Here is a 23,762-nt window from a genome sequence, read left to right on the forward strand (position 1 = left end):
GTCCTGCTTGTTGCCCAGGCTCCTGGCATTAGTGTACAGGCAGGCAAGTGTGCCCTTGGGAGCTCTTGCCTTGCCCACAGGTTGTGCCAGGGCAGAACTTGTGGGTCTTCAGTTCATACGTGTGTAACAGTGTACCTCCTTTTTGTCTAGTTTAGTCTAGGGGTTGTCAACTGGGGATATGTGTACCCCTGGGGGTACTTGGAAAGGGGCTAGGGGGTACCCACGAGTGGGTGGGGATTGAACAGTGCCACCCACCAGCCCATGCCACCACCTTCCAGGAGCAGGGCCGGGGGCGTGGGCAGCACCTCCCCTGTGTGGGCTGCACAGGCACCGCCCAGCCCACTGGATGTGGTGTGGGGGGAGATCATACATGGCAGCTGCCACTGCAATCCACCACCCCATGCCATGTGTAAGCACCCCCTGCTCCGTGTCTGGGTGCCACCCCCACCACTCCACCAGAAGTGTACCCAGCATGTACCCAGAAGTGTACACTCCTTAAAGATTGAAAACCTCTGGTTTAGTCTGTAGCAGTGCCTCATCTTAATTACTTGGAAAGAATAGGGTTGGACTAGAAGCTCCCTTCCATCACCTGTATGATGAAGACCAATGAAAAAAATGTCTTGGCTTCTCAGCAAGGTCATTATCCGCTCTCTATTCCCTGAAGATCCAGAAAACCCATCTATTATTATTATTATTATTATTACTTGCAGGCTGTGACTCAGATTAAAATATGAGAGAAGTCCTTTGTCTACATTTCAAGGAATAAAATCAAGTATATCCAAAGTTGAGAGAGAAGCTGGAATTCAGAAAATATCTCAGCTCAATCAATTCCTGTCCCTCCTAATGATCTTTGTTACCTTCAAATGTGCAAGAGAAGTCTTGTATTTGAAATCACATCTTTTTACATACAGATATGAGCAAAGCAAAATATAGCCTAATGTTCAGACTCAAATATTTGTCTCTTTTTTTGTTTCTTGTATCATGTTTAAGCTAACTTAACCCCTTAAACTGTACTATTAGGGGACAGTTTTATGGTCAGCTATTCTCATTAATTTAGGCTCTTTGGTTGTCTTTTATGTTTGCATTTTCACTATTTTAATTTTCATATTCCCTCACCCCTGTGTATGTGCATGAAGGACTATTGCATTACAAAACAGGTATAAAAATTGTACCATGTTTCATAAAAGCACTTCAAAAAGTAGCGTGACTGTTGTAGTAAGCTCTCAAAGGAAAAGTCATTTTCAACAAAAGAAAGTTAAGTGATTTAAATACATGTTTCTTTTCAGCTTTAACTGGAACATGACTTAATATACAAAAAAGATTTCCTGGTAACTTCTATAAATACAAAACTTGAGAATAAACATTGTTGCACATCATTTTAGAAATGGAGTTGCAAACCTTGCTCTTCTCTGGCTTATTCCGGAAATACAGAATTTCAGATACTAACTTGTCAATCTTGGTTTTGAATAATCATCTGGTGACCTACAACATAAAAGCAGAGATACACAGGGTTAATTTGTTGTGCTGATTGTAAAGGCATTTCAGGATAGGAGTGGCCAGAGCCAAGCAGAAGACCTGAAAAAGAGCAGTGCTAAAGTTCTGTTAATGAAACCTACACAGCAGTAAGTATTACAGATGGACAACTATAGGTATTAATATTTTTAGTTTTGGGGTGGGCAATGCCAGATACAGAAACAAGCTTGAATTAGCTGTAAAGGTAACACATGAAAATGGACCTATTGTTTAGGAAAACCTATGTTGAGAGGGAAAAGAAAGTATTTGCATGCATTTTACCTTCACCCTGAGCTGTGTTTTCACGTGTGTGTAGTGTTCCTTGATCAATGATCTCTGCAGAATTGACACATGCACTTGCAGTACAAGGCATATGGCAAACACTAGCTATGGGTTCATCATGTTCAAAAGCAGGATTAAGTCTTACAGCATTTTCTGAGTTGCAGCTGCTAGGAATAGGACATCTACAATGCAAAATACTTGATTATGTAAGAATCTTTGAGATTTAAGAAAGGAAGTTCAATATTAACTTTTAAAGTGATGAAAAATTATGCTCTTACTCTAAATTAGTCGTCTTTTCACAGTTTCTTCGTATCTTTATTATTAAAATGATGAAAAGAAAAACAAGGCTTAATAATCCAAGAACCACAGGCTTAAAAATGAAGGGTTGAGTGGGTTCTGGAGCAAATTTTGCACAGCGTTGTCCTTGGTAAAACTTGTGTCTATGTACAGGGCATCTGAAGTAAGGAAAGTGAGGGAAACATATAAAAAAAGTAAGAATGAGGGCAGAAAACGGTATCTGGGCCCAAAATTCAGGGAAAATGGCAAATAGTACAAGAATCGTCTAATGGATGTAATGAATCATGGAGTCTTTATGAAGCAGTATGATTGATAATACAAGAAAGAAAAATCTCTTCGGGTTTGCAATGCTTAATATTAAACAACTGGACTCTGGTGTATTTTCTTCCTACTTCTGAATTCTGAAGTTTACACAGAGAGCAGCTTTGGGTTTGTCTATTCTGCTGCCAGAACAAACCATATAGAATTTAAGATGAAGTATGCCCATCTGCTCAAGTATGCTGATGTGCTGCAGAACTAGAAAGACAATCCTGGGTCCAGGAATGGGTGCTGGAAGAGCCCTGAGCAGCCACACTGGCAACCTCCTGTATTTTCATTAGTGGATTGGGACAGTTGTTCTAAAATCTGTAAACTATATCTTCCCACTACTTAAAGGTAAGAAAAATCATCTTTTTGGACCATAAGGTGACTGTGGCATTGCAGAATACAGCTACTAGCATGATTTTCCTGCTAACAGGGAATTCAGCAGTGATTGTGTAGAACTTAATTTGAACCTCGTGTCTCAGTATTATGTGCTTCTTTAGGAAGCCAACCGAGACAAAGGCCCCTGCCAGACTATCCATGCAATCATGCCTCCTGCCTTGCCATGCATGCATGGAAGTTGTAGGTTCCACCATCAGATTCAGTGATGGCTTATTGCTGATGCAGTGGAAATCTGGTATCATGATCCCAGGCTCCCTCTGCACTGGGAAGTAGCAAGCTGTTGCAGAGCACCATACACTCAATTAATGGTACGATAGCAATGAGCCACAAAGTTATTAAATATTTTTGTGTAACAACTTTGTGATTTATTCTTTGTTTTACCATGCCATTAATTGATTAAACTTGTGACTGTGTCACAACTTAAAATTAACTGGTTAATCTCATTTTAAATGAAACATGTAACAGGGTCCAAAGAGAATTATGGTACTGAAACTAATGCATCTTAATCATTGAGTTACAGTATTGTTGAGATTTCCTCTACAGCTATGAGAACACGCAGAGTAGTTTAATGCTTTTATTGTTTATAGTTGGTATTTAAATAAATATATATTCACCTGCTGAAGTCAGTATTAAGAATGACTAACAAGTTAGGTCAATATGAGCATTTCAGACTTTTCCTCTGCTTGTTACACAGGTCAGTTTCTGTATAGTTTTGTGAAAGTGTTGATTTGCCATGCAAATCACAGAATCATTTCAAAACCTCAAATTTATCATTCAGGAATATAGGATATACCCTCTTAACGATCCCTCAGCTATGGTCCACCAGCCCATTCCAGTGATGAAACCCTACCTTTGTGATACTTGTGTTAATTTTTTATTAAACTGTCAAGGACAATGCAAAAGTGGCTGCTCTAGAATACTAACCTGGAAAGAACCAGGGTTAAATAACTCTCAGGAAAGTTCCTTCTGGGAGAGGGAGTGTCTGTACAACTTACCCTGCTGAGAGAAGCCACAGCACAGTCCTCTGGTACCCCAGGACATTTTGCTCCTGTCACCCCACCTCTCCCCCTGAGAAAGTGTGTCACTTAGGCTGGACTCTACTACTCCAGCCAAGCGGGGAGCAGAACACAATCCCTTCACATCCCACATTGTGCTTCAGGGAGACATAAGTTGACTCTGAGCAGTCTGGATCATCCAATCAGGGCTGCCCTGTGCAATATTGCCATCTGTCTCCAGGCAGACTGAGGGAGCCTGCAGGTGCCCTCTGGCTATGCAGTGTCAGTCCTGAAAACTCTCTGTTCCTCAAGCGCTCAGCATTCAAATGTCTGTTCAGGTGTCTCCAGGTAAGTTTTTCTACCTGGAAAAAAAACCCAGAAGAGTTCTTCCAGGTCATTTGAGTGTGTGTACATAGCTGAAGTCAAAGGCAGTTTCTGTAATTGACTCTTTCTAAAAAAAAACCAAAACAACTAGAATGTGACATTGTAGTTAACAGTAATCATGTCATTCTACTGTTTTCAATAGAACTGTTTGTGATGGAAGGTACTATTCCATATTAGTAAGAATATTGCAATTTAACCTGAAATGTATATACTAATTGGCACAGAGTTGACACTATCAAAGTCCTGAGACTATATAGCTATTTTTCAAGAGAATCATTGTTCAGCAGAATTAAAGTTATGTAGAATTTACATACCTGCAGACAGCCCCTTTTCCTGGAACTAATTCACATTTTCCACTATTAATGCAAAGATGTGGTTCTATCTCACATAGGCTCTGACATGGCAGACCATCTTGGCTTTTATAACCAGGTTTACAGAGGCAGTCTGCCTCTTTTGTCCGCTCATTGGTTATACACTCTGAAAATTCATCACATGCCATGAACTTGCATGGGTCGGCTTGATCAGCTGCAATGGGATGGAGAAATTATTAATAGTATGTGTCGGTGCATTGCCCCAGTGTATTTGGTAGGACTTATGGCAGTCTCATTCACAGAGGGGATGAGACAGCTTCACCACAGTCCTGCTGCTAATGTTTCTACTGGTGAAACCATTTCCTGTGAAATCAGCAGCACTTGCTGGCTTTCTGGGTGTGGGATGACTGCTACTGTGTACTGGGAAAGTGAGGGTCCTGAGAGCAGGGGCCTAAGTCACCTCTGCAACCTGGAGTCCTATTCTATTCTTTCTTGACAAGCACTTCTAATTCCATGTGGACTGCTTCCTCCTTCCCCTGCTTGCAGGGTTTCCAACCCTGGCTTTCACCAGAACCCAAGTGGGAGCTCAGTGTAAGCCCTCTTAGTACAGTGCTAACATTAGCTTCATGCTGAAGAGGTGGATGGATGGAGGTAAACCTTCTTCACCATTGCCTTTACTTGTTTTCTGGAAGGCGTATCATTCAATTCTTAAGACACATGAGGTGAAATTGACACGAGAGCATCTTAGCCCAAATGATCTTTGCCTTTACTCTTCCTAGAATTAATGAATAGCAGATAGCTTTCATTCCAGAATGAAACTAGTATGGACCAAGCAGAGAAATGAGGGGAGGGTGTTTGGTAGGGGAGGATCAAGAAGAAGGCATGAAAATGAAAATGTAGGTATGGATAGGTAGAGGGGCAAAGGGGCAATATGACAGGCCTGAATTGCTGGACAGTACTTAGAAAGTGCAGCTTTTATCACAGGCATAGAGTCAGACTGATGTGTTGTACAATCAATTAACAGCTCTTAAACTGTCAATCTGGAAATCAAGTGATCCTTGCTAGTTATCTAGGTAATAATGGATTAAGCATTAGTTTCTCTAGAAAAAAAAATCTTTAGTTTTAAAATGTTGCACACAGTATTTGCTAATTCCTAACCTGTGGATGGAGATTCTCAGAGTATGTTTTATCCTCTTTAGGTCCCTGACAGACCTTAATTTATTGGACTGGATTCCCTGATTCCAACAATCATATGTCCTGTTATGCCACATGGTCATGGCAGGATACACAATTTTGGGATGAGGGCTCAGATCCTAACTGTATTCCAGTGGAGTGTGGAATCAAATACTGGGCTTCAGCTTCACTGGCAAGGTCAAAGTCAGGTTCCAAGAGCCCAGTAGGTGGGGCTAAGGGTGCATGGCTCTATAAATGCCAGGGCAGTGGGGGAGCCAATCAGCTCCCCACATCCAGCACTTGCAGATCCCGGTGCAGCCCAGGTTGGAGACCCTGGGGTGTCCAGTCTCCATAATGACAATAAGCTGATTATTCCATTATATGTGAATTTTCCTTTTATTGTGCTATTAATTGGCAGAATGTGTAGCAGGCAGCAGTGCAGGGATGAAGCTAGGCACCTGGTACATAAGGGCAGCAGAGATTTCCTATAAATGGCTCATTCTTTTTTTTTCTTTTCTTTTCTTACATTCTTTAGGGAGAGTTGTAGCAGGAGAAAGGAAAAGACTTGTTCTGGGCATGTCTACATGTGTGCTTTAATGCACATTAGCGTATTTTAATGTGCATTAAAACATCACAGGAAAACCACGCTCTTTAGCTAATGCACCTTTTTCTAGTACCTCACAACAGAAGGCAGCTATACATGATCATTTAGGCTGCTCCAATTTGCTGGAGTGCAGCAATGTGGCAATTGCTGCACTCCAGCAGCTCTATCAGCATCCCCACACTTAAAAATGGTGGTGAGGGTGTTTCAGCTAAAGCTTATCAAATGAGCTTGAGTTCAAACACCTCTGCTGCCATTTTCTAGCAGAGGGATGCTGATACAGGAGACTTGGTGGCACTTTAGTTAGAGTGGCTCTCAGAACTGCTCTAATTAAACTGCCCCCCATACCCCCAGAGCATGTGTAAAAGTACCTAGAGGTACTAGATTTAATATACATGACCTAAAGTCCATTAATGAACATGTAGGTGCGTCCTTTGTGGATCATCAAGGGTCACATTTTCCATGGCTAATTCTTGATAAGGTGGTTCCCAACAAGGTTGTGCTTATCTAGCATGTCCATAATTGAACAGCTATCTCTTGCATATTTCCTGGAGCATCATGGCAACATCATCATTTCAGTATTGCCACAGTCAATATTTAGTGGCTTCCCTTTCCTGTTTCACAGCTGTTTTTATTTTCCCATTTTATTTCTCTGTAGCTTCATCTCCTAGGTGAAGATGCATTTGTTTCAAAGGTACAATTTGTATTAATAGCCAAGTGGTTGAATTCCTAATACTGTGTATTTGTCTCAGATTTTATTTAACTTCCTCCCTAGTTATTAATCCATGTCATGCTCCCACAGAATTAAAAATAATGCATGCTTCAGAGTATAAATGGAGCCTTATGGAAAATCTTGGGAGAAAATTCTGTTTAGCGACCATTATGCTTTCTGATTCATGTGCCATCTTTTCCTTCTCTAATTCTTTATCATTAATTCTCATCTTACTGAAAGCAAGATATGAGTTCTCTTGCTCCTCCTGCTTGTTCCCTTGGTTATTTCAACTTATTATTATTTAACTTGGTTATTTTCCTGAGGCGTTGCTGGATATTTCAACTAAAATCTTTTTGATCAAGGTCTGAGAGTGTGTGGAGCAGTTATTTGTCTAATTGGTCCACGTGATTAAAATACTAATAGCTATGTTAGTTGCATTCCTTCTTGTAAATATCCAAGTTTGCCTATTTGACTCCCTTTGGCAGTAAATTAGGCATACAATATTTTTCTGGGTTATTGTATAGCTCCTTTTTTCAGTAATAGCATGTCATTTTTCTTTCATACAGGGCTGGGTGATGTGGCCATCATAGTTTGTCACTGTTGCTGTATTTTTTCACCCTCCTCCCCCCCGCCCACACACACTTGTTTTTTTATCTGCTTTACAGTGTTCCTTGCAGTATTATTTGTAGGTGATATGACAAGTGTGTCTCAGTTGTTTCTTGTAGGAAGTGGAGACGGTGCCACTTTGTTTAGGTTTTAAGTTGAGTTGCAGTATAACATTGTTTCCACTAGATGGCTCTTATTTTCACAAATGAAGGGGAATTTACTTGAATTGAATTCAAATATACAAGCAGGTTTCAAACCTGTAGAGTTTTTTAGTTGAAAGGGGAAGAAAATGGGTTTTGAAACACCCAAAGGGAAAGGCCCTTGGTTTATTTACTATTGCCTTTCCTGTCCTTTTGGATTCATGAGACTCCTCCCATCTCCCTCCTGGGACAGTTTTGAATTCCAGGTGAACAAAAATGTTAGCAGGAGAGGAAGTTTGGGGTAAGGAAGATGGAAAAAATAAATAGTTCTTTATCAATTTATATTTTACCACATTTGTAGCTCCTTTGTTTTTCAGTTTAAATGCTCTAATTAAAAATATCAGTACAACAACCTGAAGACCTCAGTAGCTCACAGGCCATTCTCCTCAGGTTTCAATTAGTATGTCATATGTGGCAAACACTCTCCAGTTATTATTTAAAAATAGGCTAGACTACCACAATTCAGGGGATTTTGTTTTTTTCTTTTAACATTCAAATGCTCTGACTGGACATCATACAACATAAGAACAATTTTTGAAGTGTCTATATGAACTGCATTACATGCACAGTTTTTAAGAAAATCTCCGGGTTTCCGTTTTAGAGTGTAGCATAAATGAAATAAATATAAGAAAGGCTAAGTTGCCTTTGTGTGGAGTGACATGCAACTGCATAATATGAAATCAAATGTTGCTTAATAAAAGGATGATGAGGACTAGGGGAATAGTGTTCAACTTTTATTGTGTAAGCGAAGTGATCAGGCTGGTAGGCACGTTCTTTCTGGGGGGTTTCCTGTATTTTTTTTGGTGTTGTAGAGAATAGGACATGAAGGAAGGTTCCTCTTTTTGTTCTTGTTTTAAAATAAGCATATTGGATTGCCCTGTTTGAAGTCTTTCTCTGCAGTTTGCTGACCTTCATATTGTCATATGACATTCTCAACTTCAACCACATGCCCATGCCTTATTAGGAATGCACATTTTCTGCTATCTAACTGAACAGTGTTAAACACATTTAAGTTATCTGGTCTCTCAATGGGGCTATGATCCTGACTGAGAACGCTAGGTATTATTCTAATAAAATGTATTAAGAATATAAAAGGCAGGCCCATAGAATTGAACTGGGATTAAACCAGCAGGAAGCTGTAGAAATTAAACAGGAGTCTATAGAAAATAACAAAAAATCCATGAAATGAGATCCAAATGGCAAATGGATTTTATAGCACTTAAAATTTCTGTGGAAGATATATCCCTTTCTACTAAACTTTGTAGTCTTCTATTCCAAGTGTAGTAGTAGAGAGGCTCAAAACTGGTGGCCATCTGTCATACAGTAAAAGTATCCAAAAGTGCTGTTTTTGTGGTTCATCAGGTTTAGGTTTTACAACTGAACCATGCAAGCCACCTATGATTCCCTTTTCTTCCACAACTCTATCTGTGGTAAACCCTAATGTGTGGGTAGCTTTCTCTTTGACTGGTGGTTATGGGGTGAGTTGCAAATTACTCCCATCATGTTTTCACAGAACAGCTCTCACCACGCAGCACTTCTTTCCATGTGGATACCATCCCTGTCTTCTCCTAACTAGGGCTTCCTCTGTCTCTCTACAATGGATACCTTCTCTACTCTCTCCTTTCTGTTTCCAAGGATAGTGAAGAAAATACAAAGTAATGAAATGCAAACTATAAATCCAATAGCTGAAATTCGTAAAGGCTCTTGTGATTCACTACTGAGTCCTGTTTTTCTTGATGCAGTCACTGGATTGACAAAAATCCAAGTAAGCAATTTAAAATATAAAATTTTATCAGCCTTTCTTTTAACTTATTATCATTGCTTTGAACCACGTTTCCAAGCAAGCAGGGGCAGACTAATAACTGGAGAGTTAGGACTTTGTAGATTGCAGCTGATGCCTGTGCATTGAGATTGGCAAGTATTAGGGTCCAAAGCCAAGGCTGGTAAGCATTTGTAATCTCTCAGGATTTTAAATTGGTGATCGGTCTGTTCTAAGCTTTCACCCTACATGGATCACAGCTATTCTTGCTCACAGGGTTTTTTTTCTCACAATTATTTCTCTATGTCACTTAGTTCTTTTTGTTCTTGATCAAACAAGAAGTGGCGGGTTTTTTTCCCATGCTTCCCTGCCAACACACTTAAATCCTCATCTGTAGGGACTACTACTAGGAAGGGAATATATGACTATTCATTCCTTATCCATTCAGTCTTTGGTCTCTCCATACATATTAAACAGTGTATTTAGTCCTGCTGGCTCTTCTAATGTAAAAGCCTGTCCATTGAGAACTGCACTAAAACCCACCAAACACATTACATGCAGCACTGTTTCCTTTTTTATTATCATCTCCAAGGAAGCAAATACTATTATTGTCCTTTTAAAGTAGACATTTCTTCTTTCAGTCATGTCAGGTAAAACTATCAATATCATGAAAGGTCAGCTGTAAATGTTTGTTTTTGCATTTTCAGTAACGAAATCTTACCTGGCTCAATATCAAGAGAATAGCTGTCAATTTCCAAATTGAGGCGCTGGGCTGCAGCGTCACAAAAATCTTCCAAAACACAATGCACAGCTTCTGTGATATTATATGGTACAGACCTGGCAAACTTCATTTTGCTGTTGACAATCACACTTCCATTTCTGAAGTTAAGTATTTCCAGTTGCTTAAATCCTGTAAGGTTTGCTTGAAGATATGGAAGCAGCTGCAAAACAGGAAGTTATTTTATTTAAATTCCCCTATCAACGCCTAGCTACCATTAGTTTCATTTATGTTCACTTTTCATTATCAAGTACATAAATCACTCGCTTACTTATCTGGCTTTAATAGTAGTGCCCAACTCTGTGACCAAGTTCAGTTTTCTATTTGCCTTGATTAGTCTCTTCATTTCTATCTTTCTAAATAAGTATAGAGATTGATGGGCAACTGTTTTCCTTGTAATGAAATGCATAGTGTTTGGGGTTTCTGTTGGTTCAGAGGGGGGATAAAACCCTCAATAGGAAGCCAACTCAAATTACTTTCTATAGTTCACTTGAAGCAGGACAGAATGAGCATGCTATTTGAGTTGACTAACTGACCTCGGTATGCATGGGAAAAATCTAATCGTATTTCCTTTGAGAAGCCATGTTGCATTGTGAAAGGATTTATAATAAATCCAGAATAAAGCTTCTGTCAATTGTTTTCTTATAACCGTTTCAGTACTGTATGTCATAAAACAGTGATGGCCATTGAAGCAAAGAAGCATCCAAAGATAAATATGTGCCAAGTGTATATATTTTCTTTCATGGGTAAACTTTTCTTACATCTTCTGCTACATGTTCTTCCCTTCATAGACAACTGCAACCTGATATGCTGACAGCATGTCAAGCTAGAAAAAATAAACATCAGTGTTAAAAATTACACTGTCTTAAATGGGAAGCCAGGGCCATGTTCTGTTATCCTTGTCATTGTGCTTTTTGGCTCCTAGTTAGGTGATGCTTTCAAATGGAAAAAAAGATCATTTACCAGAAAGGTCTTGATTATAGCAGTAGTAGAGGCCTGTTTCCTTGCATTGTTTTTCTAACTGGAGGAACAATAATAATATGAGCTAATAGGAACAATCGTTTTCTTACTACTGTCTTACTACTGTGCTTGAATACCATATTTCACCAACCAATCTGATTTTTACCCACCAGCTGAATGAACTGTTGTTCTAGTGCTTTGTATTCTGGAGAACTCCTGTTGAAGAGGTCATCAGAAAAGGGCATGTTGGTTACCCTCAGACTGAAGAAAACCACAAGTTCTTTCCCTTTGGTTGCAGTTGTCATGGAGCTAGTGGTTACGTACTTCAGTGTTGGAGCTGGAGTGACTTCCTCAGGCTGAGGTTTTGATACTGAAATGTAGCCACTGTCATATTCCACCTCCTCTGGTGTTGATGTGCCCATTGCATCCATCCTATCCAGTTCTGTGGCAATATCCTGCACTTCTGTTTCAAAGCCAGTAGAGATGCCAGCTATTGGCACAGAAGGGGTGGATACTCTGAAGGGCTGGTCTAAAGTAACCGAGTGACTCTGGGATGAGCTGGTGACTACTGGTAACAGCACTATTTGCTCAGAGTGAGCTGTACCAAGAACAGTGTCTTCAGGCAGGGAGGCAGACACGTCACTTGAACCAGTAAAGAAAGGCAATGTTTCTGTGTGAATGTAAGTGCTGGCTGTGGCTAAAATGTCATCACCTGATGACTCCAGTTGGTCTGCTACCTTTATAGCTGCAGAGACTAGAGGAAAAAGGAAAATGTAGTTAACTTTGGATGAAAAAATGTACATTATATGGCAGTTCAATTGAAACATGTTTTCAAAGGATATACTAACATCATCTGAACATGAACATTTATTGTGATTGTTTTCTTTAAAGCTTCTAATGAGAAGCTACCTGAATAAAAATGCTTGATTCACATGTTTGAATGCCGAGACTTCTGTGGCTGCTTTGTTTAAGTAATAATTATACTTTATGAATGTTTCCTTAACTTTCCCTAAAGCACTAAGGTTTTGAAGAGACATAATCACTGTCAGTTTCTATCGACTGAAAATGCAGATTGCAGCTTTGAGTTGTCTGTCTGGATCAGTAAAATGCCTGAGTCATTCCGGTCTACGCCCCTTTGTGGGAGATTATAGCTAGTATTTGCCAGTAAACTGAAAATGTGGTTATGCAAAAACAGTGCAGCCTCTTCAGATGCTAACAATTTGTCAACTTACCTAAAGAATCATTTCTTGCATTTAAATCGGTGCTTTGGCCCAGATCCTAGCAATACTTGAGATCTCTGCTGAAGTTCAGAACAGGTGTGGAATATGTAAAAGGTGTAGTTGCAATCTAAATCCTAAGCATGATGAATGAGACTGTCTGAATTCAGCTGTCAGCAAACTTAGTACAATGAGAGCACAGAAAATGATAGCCTTTAATCAGTAAATATCTACCAAAGCTCCCAACTTCATACTTTTACAGTGATGTGCTTTCTAGGTACAATGTTCCTTGCAGCCCCTTGTCAAAATTATCCACCTAGCTTGACAAAACTAAGGTGTTTTCCTGCTTATGATAGAGCCTGCTTCATCTCTAGACACCAGTCATTTCTGCTAGAGGTCTTCTGGAGGTCCACAAAAATACTTCTGAAGAGCATGTTTTGCTTATTGGAATGGACCAGACTGCAAAACAAGGGCAAGTGCTTTCCAGCCACTTCTCAGGGAAATCCCCAAGTGATTTGTGTGTGGTGTTCATGATTCTTTACATCACCTCTCTTCTTCTGCTTTTATCCTATATTTATTTCTAGGAATATACATGCATTTACTCTTCCTATAATAAAGGCCCTAGAACTCTTTTCTGTTTAAACTGGAAAATGGAAGGATGCCAATCCTTCGCCTCTCTCATCTGTGTTTCACCCCTTTTGCCTTGCTTTGAGGGAGCAAGGTGGGTGGTCTGGAGCAGACACTGCCCAACCACATGTGCCTGGAGCTGGCTTTGTTTCTCCTGAGCAATGGCTGGAGATGGGGGAACAGGCTGGGTTGGGCATTGCTCCTCCAACGTGGGGATCAGCTGGGGCAGGGGGAGCGTGTTGCTGTGTGCACAGGCTGTTTACATGTGTGTGTGCACAAGTATGTTTGGTGCCCCCTGACCACAGCGCCATGGGTGATCGCCCACAATGCCCACTCATAAGCCCAGCTCTGAGCCAAAATATAGTGCTAGTGTCCTTAGGGTTACATAAAAAAGAACCACTTGGAAATAAATCTGTAGGAAGAGGCATGCATCACTAGGCTCTGCTACAGCAAAGGTAATTGGCAAGAGGCATCTTTTGGAAACTGGTTTGGGGAAGAGGAAACAAGAGATAACCAGAATGTAGCAGGGTATCTAGAAGCGGTACTGTCTTTTCCTACAACCAAGGTTATTGTTTATCTGCTGCCGTGGTAAACAGTCTAGAAAAAGGCATACAATGGAGAGTCGGTCAGGAGAAGATCCTCATGACTCACTTGTCTCTTTCAGGCAGGGTAGGCCTCTTTCCTTATGACAGACTCAGAAAACCTTGTAGGCCAGTTTTGTTGCCTTTATCTACATACATTTGAATCCATTCCTTTTCTTTGGGCAGCTTATTTTGAACAAAATTGTCTTTAATCAGAACAGTGCTTTAGATAAGGAGATTTTCCTAATAGGAAAAATTTTATTCTTTTTTAGGCTTAATGTTAAGGACAGGTTCTGATTTATTTTATATCTGGAGTAAATGTGATTAAATCAATGGAACCATGGTGTCATAAAAGCTGGGCAAGTGAGATTCAGCTAATTGGGTTTACACTGTATGTAAAAAAGCATGTTGCATTGATTCTGTGATGCTCAGCAAATTAAATGGAAAACAGCATTGTGGCTGATTTGAAAATGCTTGCCTACCTCATATACACATTTAATGACACAATGACAACTGCCACCCAATAGCTCTTTTAGGCTGACTTCCTTGTAACATTGAACATCGGGCGATAGGCTGACTAACATGTAAAATGCACAATGTGGGGGGAAAATGGTGCTGTTTATACCTAGGCAAATACTGCTGTATATTCAGTTCATGGAGATTTGGCATGTCAGAAATGAAGAAAAAGACTTAAACTTGGAACTCATTTACATTAAAGTCACTGTATTCTCTTGGCCACGGAAAGACTCCTTGAAAAAAGAGCAAGTTGATATCTATACCAGCACAGGGGTGTGTTACAATGTAATGCAGATGTAATACAAGCTCTATGGTCCTTTTTGTTAACAAAGCCAAAAGAGAATATGAAGACACCAGATGAAACAGAAGCCAGGTACGGTATGCTGTTACATATTATACATAAAATTAAAGAGCATTGTGCTCTAGCTTAAGTCATTATGGGCTATTATAACTGACATATAAACAACAACACCAGAGCTGCATATAGAATTAGATGGTCAGTATACGTCTTTCCTCCTGTGTAATTTAGCAATTGGGTTGGGAGGCTAATACTGAAAATATCATCAGATTGAGTGCATTTCATTATCTGGTATTCAAAGGATACAAAAGTAATGAACTTCTTTTTTCCTTGCCTTTATGCATGACAATTGTTGTCTGATAAATAAGAAAATGGTGAATTGGTACACTTGTATACGTAAGGGTATGTGTGTATGTGAAGTCAATCAAGCTGCATAACAGGAGCTTTAAAACTGAAAATCCCATTTTATTGACAGCTCTAGCAATAAATCATTATCACTTCCTCACTCTTGTATGTTATCTTGACAAGTATCATCTAGAGTATAGGCATATATTTTTATGTAAAATACCTTAGCCATGTTGAGTGTTGAACAAGTTCTCTCTCTTATTGGCAGGACAGTTGGCTGTTGATGATGGGTAAAGGTACTCAGAAATAGTGATAATCTGGTTGGGATTAGTGCTGGAAGAACAGCTGGGGGGCGGACAACTGTTCTATTATGATAAGCTAAAACAGAACATTTAGGGGTATGGTGGAGCAAACTTTAAAGCTGAGCAGATATATTTTTAAGGGGAGCAAATGAAGGAAGAGAAAAGAAAGAGACTTTTTTTTTTAAATTGCAATGCATTTAAAATAGGAACTGAGTGCCAAACTGTCTAGGAAATGTAAGATCTCTCGGGACTGAAATGAAGGCTCCTGCATATTAAAAATGGTTGAAACACTACAGTTTATGAAGATAATTACTTTTTTCTTAAAAACCCTACCAGGGAACTGGATATAAGGTGTGCTGAGAGAGATCCTACAAGGCAGAAGTTCTGCAATGAAGTGAGAACAGGTGAGAGTTGCAGACTCGTGTGCAACCTTGATGTTTACCTTTATTCCAGGGATGTCAAAGATATGGTCTGTGGGTAAGATCCAGCTTTCAGAGCCTCATCATCCAGTCCCCAAGCTGCCCCAGGGTCTGAGTTGATCTACATGTTGCATGGTGCCAGACTTGCCTCATGCTCAGGGCCCAGGACACACATCCAGCACCTGCTCCACCCAGTCCAAGATCCATGCTTAGGTGTTGCTCATTCTGTCTGGTCTGGGAACCACATCATACATGGAACATCCCCCAAGCCAGTCTGGGACATGTGCTGCACTTGGTGATGGGAGCAGAATGGCGGAGCAACTGCTCCTTGCTCCCCAGACTGGTGACCTAGGTCTGGGGGTTACCCCACTGCTCCAGTCCCTTCCTAGACAGAAGGAACTGCTGCTTGCCATGCTTTGCTCAGACAGGAATTGGCCTGGCTTGGAGAAGGTGTGAAGAGCAGGCGAGAGGGGCAGATACAGGCCTGAATGCTTGAGCTGCTCCTGAATGCATGTTTGGGGCCTGGGACGTACTTTGTTTTAGCATATATCCGTATATCAGCTTTAAGAGAATCTTATCATTAATAGTGCCAGGTGGCTCTATGGAGCACATAGAGGAAATGGAAGATTAGATTTGGAAGATTTCTCTAAACTAACCTTTGAGGTGGTATAGCTATTGTTCCTACATTCAAGGTTTCAACAACCACATAGGATAAAAAATACTATTAATAGTTAAAATCTAGCTCCAGCTCCAGATAACGATATACTCTCTCATGAAGATGCTCAGTAAAGTCTGCAAGTGTCCAGGGGCAAAATCAGACCATGCTGTACTGAGGACACTATTATATTTAAAACTAAATTGCTGCTGGCAAAGATGTGTAAACATTACATTAAAAGAGGCCATTTCCTGCAAGCACTGCTGTATTAAATCTCTGTAGGAGGAGTGATTTTTCTCAACCCAAAAGTTTATTCCTCAGTTGGGAGAGCAGGAAATCACATGGCTTGAGACTTCTCATAAAGAATTCTGGCTGTGATTATGATGTGGTTAGTTTAATCTAACGAGTTTATCTTCCTGTAATCTGTTTTAAAAAAATGAACAGAAATGCTCTAATTCTCCAAGAACAAGGAAAGTCAGAGAAAGTTTTCCCATTGCCACTGCATTGGTTCTGCAGAAGTACATTTAAAAACAGGCCTAAAGGGTCATGTATGTAAGTGCTTGCACCCATTTCAATTTTCAGCTTCAATACCTTTAACATCTCCTATGAGATAATAGCCACATTTTCCAACTCCATCAACCGGTAGTTTGTAAAAAAGAATAATAACTAACAAAGAAATATTTCTGCAAATAAATAATGTCTATCTGTCGGGTAAGGTCTACGTTGGGAATATTTGAAATTCCTCATGGGCAACACGACTCCATACAATATTTAATACATCCTAAGTTTCTATTAATTTTTGAAACAATAGTGTGCTGCTGACTCATTCAGCTTGTGGAGCACTATAATGCAGGCCAGGACTGCAGTCAAGCCAGTCATTTTCCATTTTCCTTTTATGCATTTGACTGGTCCATTGTAAGTGCAGTAGTTTTCACTTGTTCTTATTGAATTTCATCTGCTTTATTTCAGACCATTTTTCCAATTTATCAAAGTCATTTTGAATCCTAACTTTTTCCTCCAAAGTGTCTGCTACCTATGTCATTTACAAATATAATAACTGGATGTTCAATTTCATTGTCTAAGAAATTAATGAAGATTTGAACAGTACCAGACCCAGGGAAGACCTCTGACAGAAGATAAATTTGATATCTCCTTGCAGCTTGATATTGAATCGTCATCATCCAACTTCGCTGAGCATGATACAACTACTATTCAGTAGTCTCATCCAGATCAGGCTTAGGCAAAACCTGGCCCATAGGCCAGATCTGGCCCTCAGTGGGCTCCATTTCCCAGCAGCCTCTGCCTGTGTTGCTGCAGTCAGTTTCCATGGAGACCCCCGCAGCGGTGGGGGTGTGACAGCGCATGTTTCCATGGAGACCAGCCCCAGCAGTGCTGGCAGGGCATGCAGCTTGGTGGGGAGCTGTTCTGGGGCTGGGAACTTGTGGCCGTGACAGCGTGGTCTGGGAACAAGGGAGAGCTGCGATCTACAACCTGTGCACCCTGAGCAGGAGTGTGTAGGCAACAGATTGCAGCTCTGTCCCAGTTCCAGACCATGCTGTCATCACTGCAGGATCCAGCCCTGACCATGGAGCTCCCTCTCACCCAGCCACGCACTCAGCCAGTGCTACTGGAGGTGGTCTTCATGGAAACCAAGGCCCTGCCCTGTCACAGCCTCACTGCTGTTGGGACTTCATGGAAACTGGCGACAGCAATGTGGACAGGGGCTGCTGGGAGATGGAGCCCAGCCAGTGGCCTGATCTGCCATTTTGTCCACCCTTGATCTAGATCATATTTCCTTAGTTTACTGTAAGAACATTTAGCTTTGCTAAAATCAAAGGTATGTACTGCTCTCTTCATTCATCGATTCCCACACCTTATCACAGAAGGAAATCAAGTTGGCTGGGTATAACTTGCTTTTGAAAAATCCATATAGGCTGTTTCTTATCACTTTATCATCCTCTAAGTGTTTAGAATTAGTTTTTGATATACTTCAAATGGGCTAGTCTGTTTGCACAGCTGAAAATAGGATTCAAAGTACCTGCAATTGCACTTAGATGCTTTTAGGATAGTGCTATAACAGCACAGCTTAATTATTTTGTAGTATAGGACAAATAGGTAATAATCCCTAACTATTTCTGGAATCAAACTCATTCCATATTATACAAAAATGCTATGTTAAAGGGACATTACATTTGCAAACTGGAGCACTCAGAAGTTAAGAAATACCAGAAATCACACAGTCTTTGCAATTTTAATTTGCCTGTCATGTACATACTTATTACATTATTACATTTTTGCCACAGATCCCTGCCTCAGTGCACAAGAGAGGCAGTGCCCCATTAATGGGAATCAATTTAATCCTTTGTTTTACAGTGTGTGTGTATATGTATATGTATATATAGAATATATCTACCTATATATATTATTCAATATATATATACATATATATCATGCACTCACCCTGCCCTCCTTTTTGGGTGTAAGAGTGAAGTGTGTCACCAGTTTTAATCCAGAAAAAAGTCATGTCTCCAGTATTAAAAGTTTGGGAAACACTGCTTCAGTTTGTCATAGTTTTGTCTCTTCTCTGTCCTTCATTCCTTATTTTAGTGCTATTCATATCTAATCAGTCCTAGTCTTCCACCATTTTGTGTTTTTGTCCGAACTCCAGCCACTTTATCCAGTAAATCTTAATCTTGGTTTTCCAATCTGTTCATTTCCAGCCCCAGTTCCCTTCTTCTTGGTCCAGTATCCAAATTTCTCTCTTTCTACTGTCCTCTGTGTCCACATTCCCTTTCTCTACTCACAGTCTCCATCTCCCTGCCTAGGCTGCTCATCCAATCCCATTTTCAGTCTCAGCTCCCCCAGTTTTTGGTCCCACTCTCTACTAAGCCTACACATTTTATAATTTAGTCAAATTTGAGCTGATTTGCACAGGAAGAGGAAAAAATGTCAATGATAAACAATCTGGTGTTCTTCTCACTGTTCCAAATCATGGACATAGTTGTACTCTTCAAAGCAAAAGTATTTTCAACTGAAAATTCTCCTTCCCACAAAAATTCCTTGTATAGAAAATTTCAACAGAAATTAAATTTTAGAAAAGTTACAAGTGAGGGAAAACAGTCTAAGTGGTACGCAGAGTGTAATAGTTAATTATGCATTTTCTGACTAATACACAATGAGCTCATCTACATGTGTGCATTTAAAGCACATTAGCCCAATTTAAGATGCATTAAGGGCTCATGTCTACATGTACATGCCCTTAATGTGCCTTAAAATGGTGAATTTAAGCTAACTGTACCTAAATTTGATACCTGCAAAAGCAGGTATCAAATTTAGGCATGATTAGTTAAAGCGCATTTACGCATGTGTAGACATGTTAAAGCACATTAATGCAGTGACCTTAGTGCTGAGTCTGGCCAGCAAGGGCCCAACTCCAAGGCTCCTGGATGACGACCCCCACTCCTCCCTAAGGGCTGGACTGCTCTCTGGCAGCCCCTAGCTTCAGGCTATAAAAGCCTGCAGCCATTTTGTGCCTTGGAGCACACTCACCAGGAGCCTCGGCAGGACTGCTGGTCTATGCAGCAGTCCAGCAGGCCCAGTATGCCCCCCTGGACAGTACCCGGACAACTTCTGCCTGTCCGGTCCCCTAGCAGGAGCAGATCCTTGGCCACAGGTGAATGTTGCAAAGAGCTTCAGGCTGCTGTGTCCCTTGCCCAGCCTTGAGATTCCCCCCAGGGCTGCTGGCCTTGCTGTCCATGGCAGCAGGGCAAGCATCTGCTCCCTGCTGCTGCTCACTCCCAGCTCTGTCTCTTTGCAGGCACTGTGTTTAAGTGACTCTGCCATGCAGTGCTCAGTCCCTGGCCATGCCCCTGGTAGCTGTCCAGGGCCAGCATCGCAGAGATAGCTGTATGGGGACCCAAAGAACTGGCATGGGGATCATGTCCCCCACTTCCTCCTTGTTGAGCCCTGCTCCTGCCTGCATGTGCCCACCTATCCAGAGCACCTGGGATCCCAGCCAGACCCAAGAAAAGGTATGCAAGTTCATGGCACTCTGAGGTGGGGCCAACTTGCAGAGGCAGTCTTGTGCTTGAATGTCACATTTATGAGGCCATATCAGATGGAATGGTGCGGTAGTGCTGCGTGAAGGTCAAGGTCTTTCAGGTACAGTGGGTGGCTGTGACCAATTTCAATCATTGGTCCAGTCATGCCCAAAAGACCATGCCCTTCATGTGGGAACTGATCCACATTTTGGCACCCTGGGAGCAAGGCTGCACCCCTGCAAGTGCCACCAGGAGGGGCAGCCTGCTCTTGTCCATGCCCTGCCCTGCCCTAATGCCTCTAGTGACTTGTCTCCACCCTGCCTCACCCTCCTCTCCAGCTGCTGCATCCACTGGCAGCTCTGGGAGCCCTGCCCAGAGGCTGCCTTGCCTTTGGTCCAGCCCCATGCCCCACTGTGAGGGGCGGTCACCAGTGTCACCACTGGCCACCAGCACTGCCAGCTCCTCCCCTGGGGGGGCCCTGGCTGGGTGCTAACCCACCACATACCATGGGCCAAGTACCCCAAGTGCAACTGGATGCCGTTGCTGATAGGGAGCCCTGCACTGAGCATTCAGTCTCGCCGGCCCCAGACACATGGTAAGTCCTGCACTGGGGGAGGGCTCTCCCTACCCCTGCCCCCAGTCCCAGCCCCCACTTCCTGCTTGGCCTGCCCACACCTCTGAACCCCAGGTTCCCCTCCCTCCTCTCCCACATCATGCAGACAGGTGGGACAAAGTTCAAAACTTTATTGAGCAGCCCATGTTCCCAAAGCTGGGTGGGCACAGACCTTTCACATTCTAAGAAAGATGTTGATGCCAGCAGTGATGTTGTCTTCCTTAGCAGGGAGGCACAGGGACATGTAGTACTGCCACAGGTAGCCCTCCTGGTGGTGGCGGATATTGCAGGGTAGACTGGGCTTGTCCCTCTTGCTGTTGTAGCTCAGGGTCCCAAGCCAGAAGTGCATGTATGCCTATGGCACCAGGAGGATCAGCAGCTGTAGTGGCCCAGGCACCCCTCCACCTGCACAAACAGCTCATTGCACACTGCTTAGGGCATATGCAGCAGGGGCACACTTGGGGCACAGTAGTGGTATGGGGAGGCTGGCCCCAGGGTGTCTCCCTGGAGATGCCCCCTGTGGGGAGGGTGGGGGCATGGCCAGGCCGTTACCTTAGTTGTCCAGGACCCCCACATGTCCTGAGCCTGGATGCTGTGGGTTGAGAGGCAGCACAGCAGAGCAGTTGACCTGCAGGGAGAGAGGGTGGGTAGCAGGATCTGGAGCTGTGGCAGCGGCTGGCTGGTTGGCCTACCCCGGGAAAGGTAACCTGTCTACAGCCAGAACCCAGTGGGCTACTGGCCCCTGGAGAGCAAGCGGGGCCAAGGGGCTTGGCCAGTGGCTACCTAGGTCCTGCCCTGCCAGACAGCTTACCCTGCACCCATGCGAGACTGACCTCTAATCTAAGGCCAGACAGTGCAGGGCCTGTGGTGCAGAGCATCTTATCTCAGAAATGTTGCACATTCTCATGAAAGGCTTCTGTGTCTTGTCTCTGCTGGGCCAACATCTGGAAAAGGGGGATAAGCTTCAGGGGCCTGCAGGAATGCCACCTCAGGGTTGCTGCCACCCACTGCTGGAGCCACCTAGATGTGCTGACTGCTCCAGTGGCACACCAGGGACTGGACCCTCTTGGTCTAGTGGCTGGTGGTGGTGGTGGAGAACTGGGTGGCACAGGAGCAGGCACAGAATTAGGGAAGGGAGGTGCAGAAGCAGGACTGGTAGGTGGAGGATATTGCCTGGGAGACTGCAGCTGGGACTAGGAAACTGTGAGGAGGCATTGGTACTAGGTGCAGTGGGAGAACTGGGCCCAGCTGGAGGCTACGGAACAGTGCTGTGTTGAGCTGCTCTAGCATCAGGTGGCTAGCCACATCAGCCAGTGGAGCCCTTGGCCCTGGCCCCTCAGGGTCCCTGGGTCCTGCCCACCACCCCACAGCAGGCCCCTGCCTGTGTTTTGGAGGAGGGCCTCTGCTGCCTCTCACCTGCAGCAGCCTCTAGTTTTCACTGCAGCCCCTGGACCCACAGGGGAACAGTCCATGGCCAAGGTTCTGGCCACCTGCCACCAGGCTCTGCACCCTGGGTGCCCCCACCCCACAGCTTTGAAGGACTGCTGTGCCAGGAATCAGGCAGGGAATGAGACTATTGTATATAGTTTTCAGTTTGGAAAAAGGGTTTTTTTATTGGTGGGTGTGGGAGGGGCTCTGCGTGTTGGGGAGGGAAGGGGGGCTTTGTTGGTTGAGGGGGGAGGTGCAGAGGGTGGGGGGTGTGAGGAGAAAAGCATTTTCATTGCAAACATGTGTGCATCCTGGAGTGGTGCTGGGGGGTGGGCAGGGGGTAGGGGGTTTGTGGGTGGAGGGCCAGATGGGGGTCAGTAGGGATGGTTGGGTGCATTGCTGTGTCCTGGCACTCCAGGTGGGGCTAGAGCAGTCCTTCAAAGATGGCAAGAGTCGTCCAGAATATGACCCACTGGTTGTCATCCCATTCCTGCAGCATGATGTATTGCCACCAGTCCTGGCTGGTACAGCAGGCTCAGAGGCAGTAGAGCTGGTGGGACAGGAGGGTGACAGTGGTTCTGGTGGTGACATCCTGGAGCCTGTGGTCACTGTGGCTGACAGCAGCAGCTACTTGGTGGTGGGGGTCCTGAAAGGCCATGCACCAGTCATCCAGCAGGCAGCTGGAATGGTTTGGGAGTTGAGCAGTGCAAGGTAGCTGAGCACCAGGTGCTCAGAATGGTGGTGGGTGAGCAGGACAGCTGCAGCAGTGCTGAGGAGTGGGGGACCTATCTCTGGGTGCCAGGACCAGGAGTTGGGGCAGCCATGGCTGGGAAGCACACCAGCAGCAGGAGCAGAGCTGGAACATGCTGCCTGTGTCTCTGCCACACTGCCCCTTTGACACAAGAAGTGTCTGCCCAGAGGTTACAGTGTGGAGGGTGTGCTTTTAAGATGGTTGCCAAGTGTTGGCAGCTGGCTCTGGCTTCAGCATGGCTGCCAAGTGCTGGCAGCCATGTGGCCAGATACTGGAGCTCCCCCCCAGTGGCCAGGGGGGCACATGGCAGGTCTGGACTGACCTGGGACTAAAATTAGTCCCAAGTCCTTTCATGTGGAGACACTTGACAAAATTTGTTCAATACAAATTAAGCTAGAATGTATTAAATTTAAGTGTGCGTAAATCCACGTGTAAACGCGTCCAATAAGGATGGCAGAAAAACATTACTCTTAAAGACAAGATCTACTATCTCCACACATAGGAAACAATATAGCATCTGAATATAACAAAATAGCTTGAGTTATATTTGTGGAAATCCATATTTAGTGTACTTAGTTCATCCAATGCAATAGCTGTTTGTTGTGAGAAATTAATAGATTTCATAGACATCAGGGCTGGAAGGGACCTCAGGAGATCATCGAGTCCAGCCCCCTGCCCAAAGGGCAGGAAGTCAGCTG

General features: G+C 43.1%; 1 protein-coding gene across 1 annotated transcript in view; it reads right to left on the reverse strand.

The window, feature by feature from the left end:
- Positions 1-23,762, reverse strand: part of IMPG1 (interphotoreceptor matrix proteoglycan 1) — a 145,178-nt gene that overhangs the window by 4,004 nt on the left and 117,412 nt on the right. Inside the window, exons 12-16 of the mRNA XM_019537655.1 lie at positions 11,443-12,026; positions 10,256-10,475; positions 4,487-4,697; positions 1,795-1,976; positions 1,399-1,482 (exon numbers count right to left, since the gene is read on the reverse strand). Coding sequence (XP_019393200.1) covers positions 1,451-1,482; positions 1,795-1,976; positions 4,487-4,697; positions 10,256-10,475; positions 11,443-12,026 — 1,229 coding nt within the window. The 3' untranslated portion in view covers positions 1,399-1,450. The remainder of the gene's footprint in view (positions 1-1,398; positions 1,483-1,794; positions 1,977-4,486; positions 4,698-10,255; positions 10,476-11,442; positions 12,027-23,762) is intronic.

The sequence above is a fragment of the Crocodylus porosus genome, unplaced genomic scaffold (assembly GCF_001723895.1).
Source record: "Crocodylus porosus isolate Cpor-Errol unplaced genomic scaffold, CroPor_comp1, whole genome shotgun sequence".
Classification (NCBI taxonomy): Eukaryota; Metazoa; Chordata; order Crocodylia; family Crocodylidae; genus Crocodylus; species Crocodylus porosus.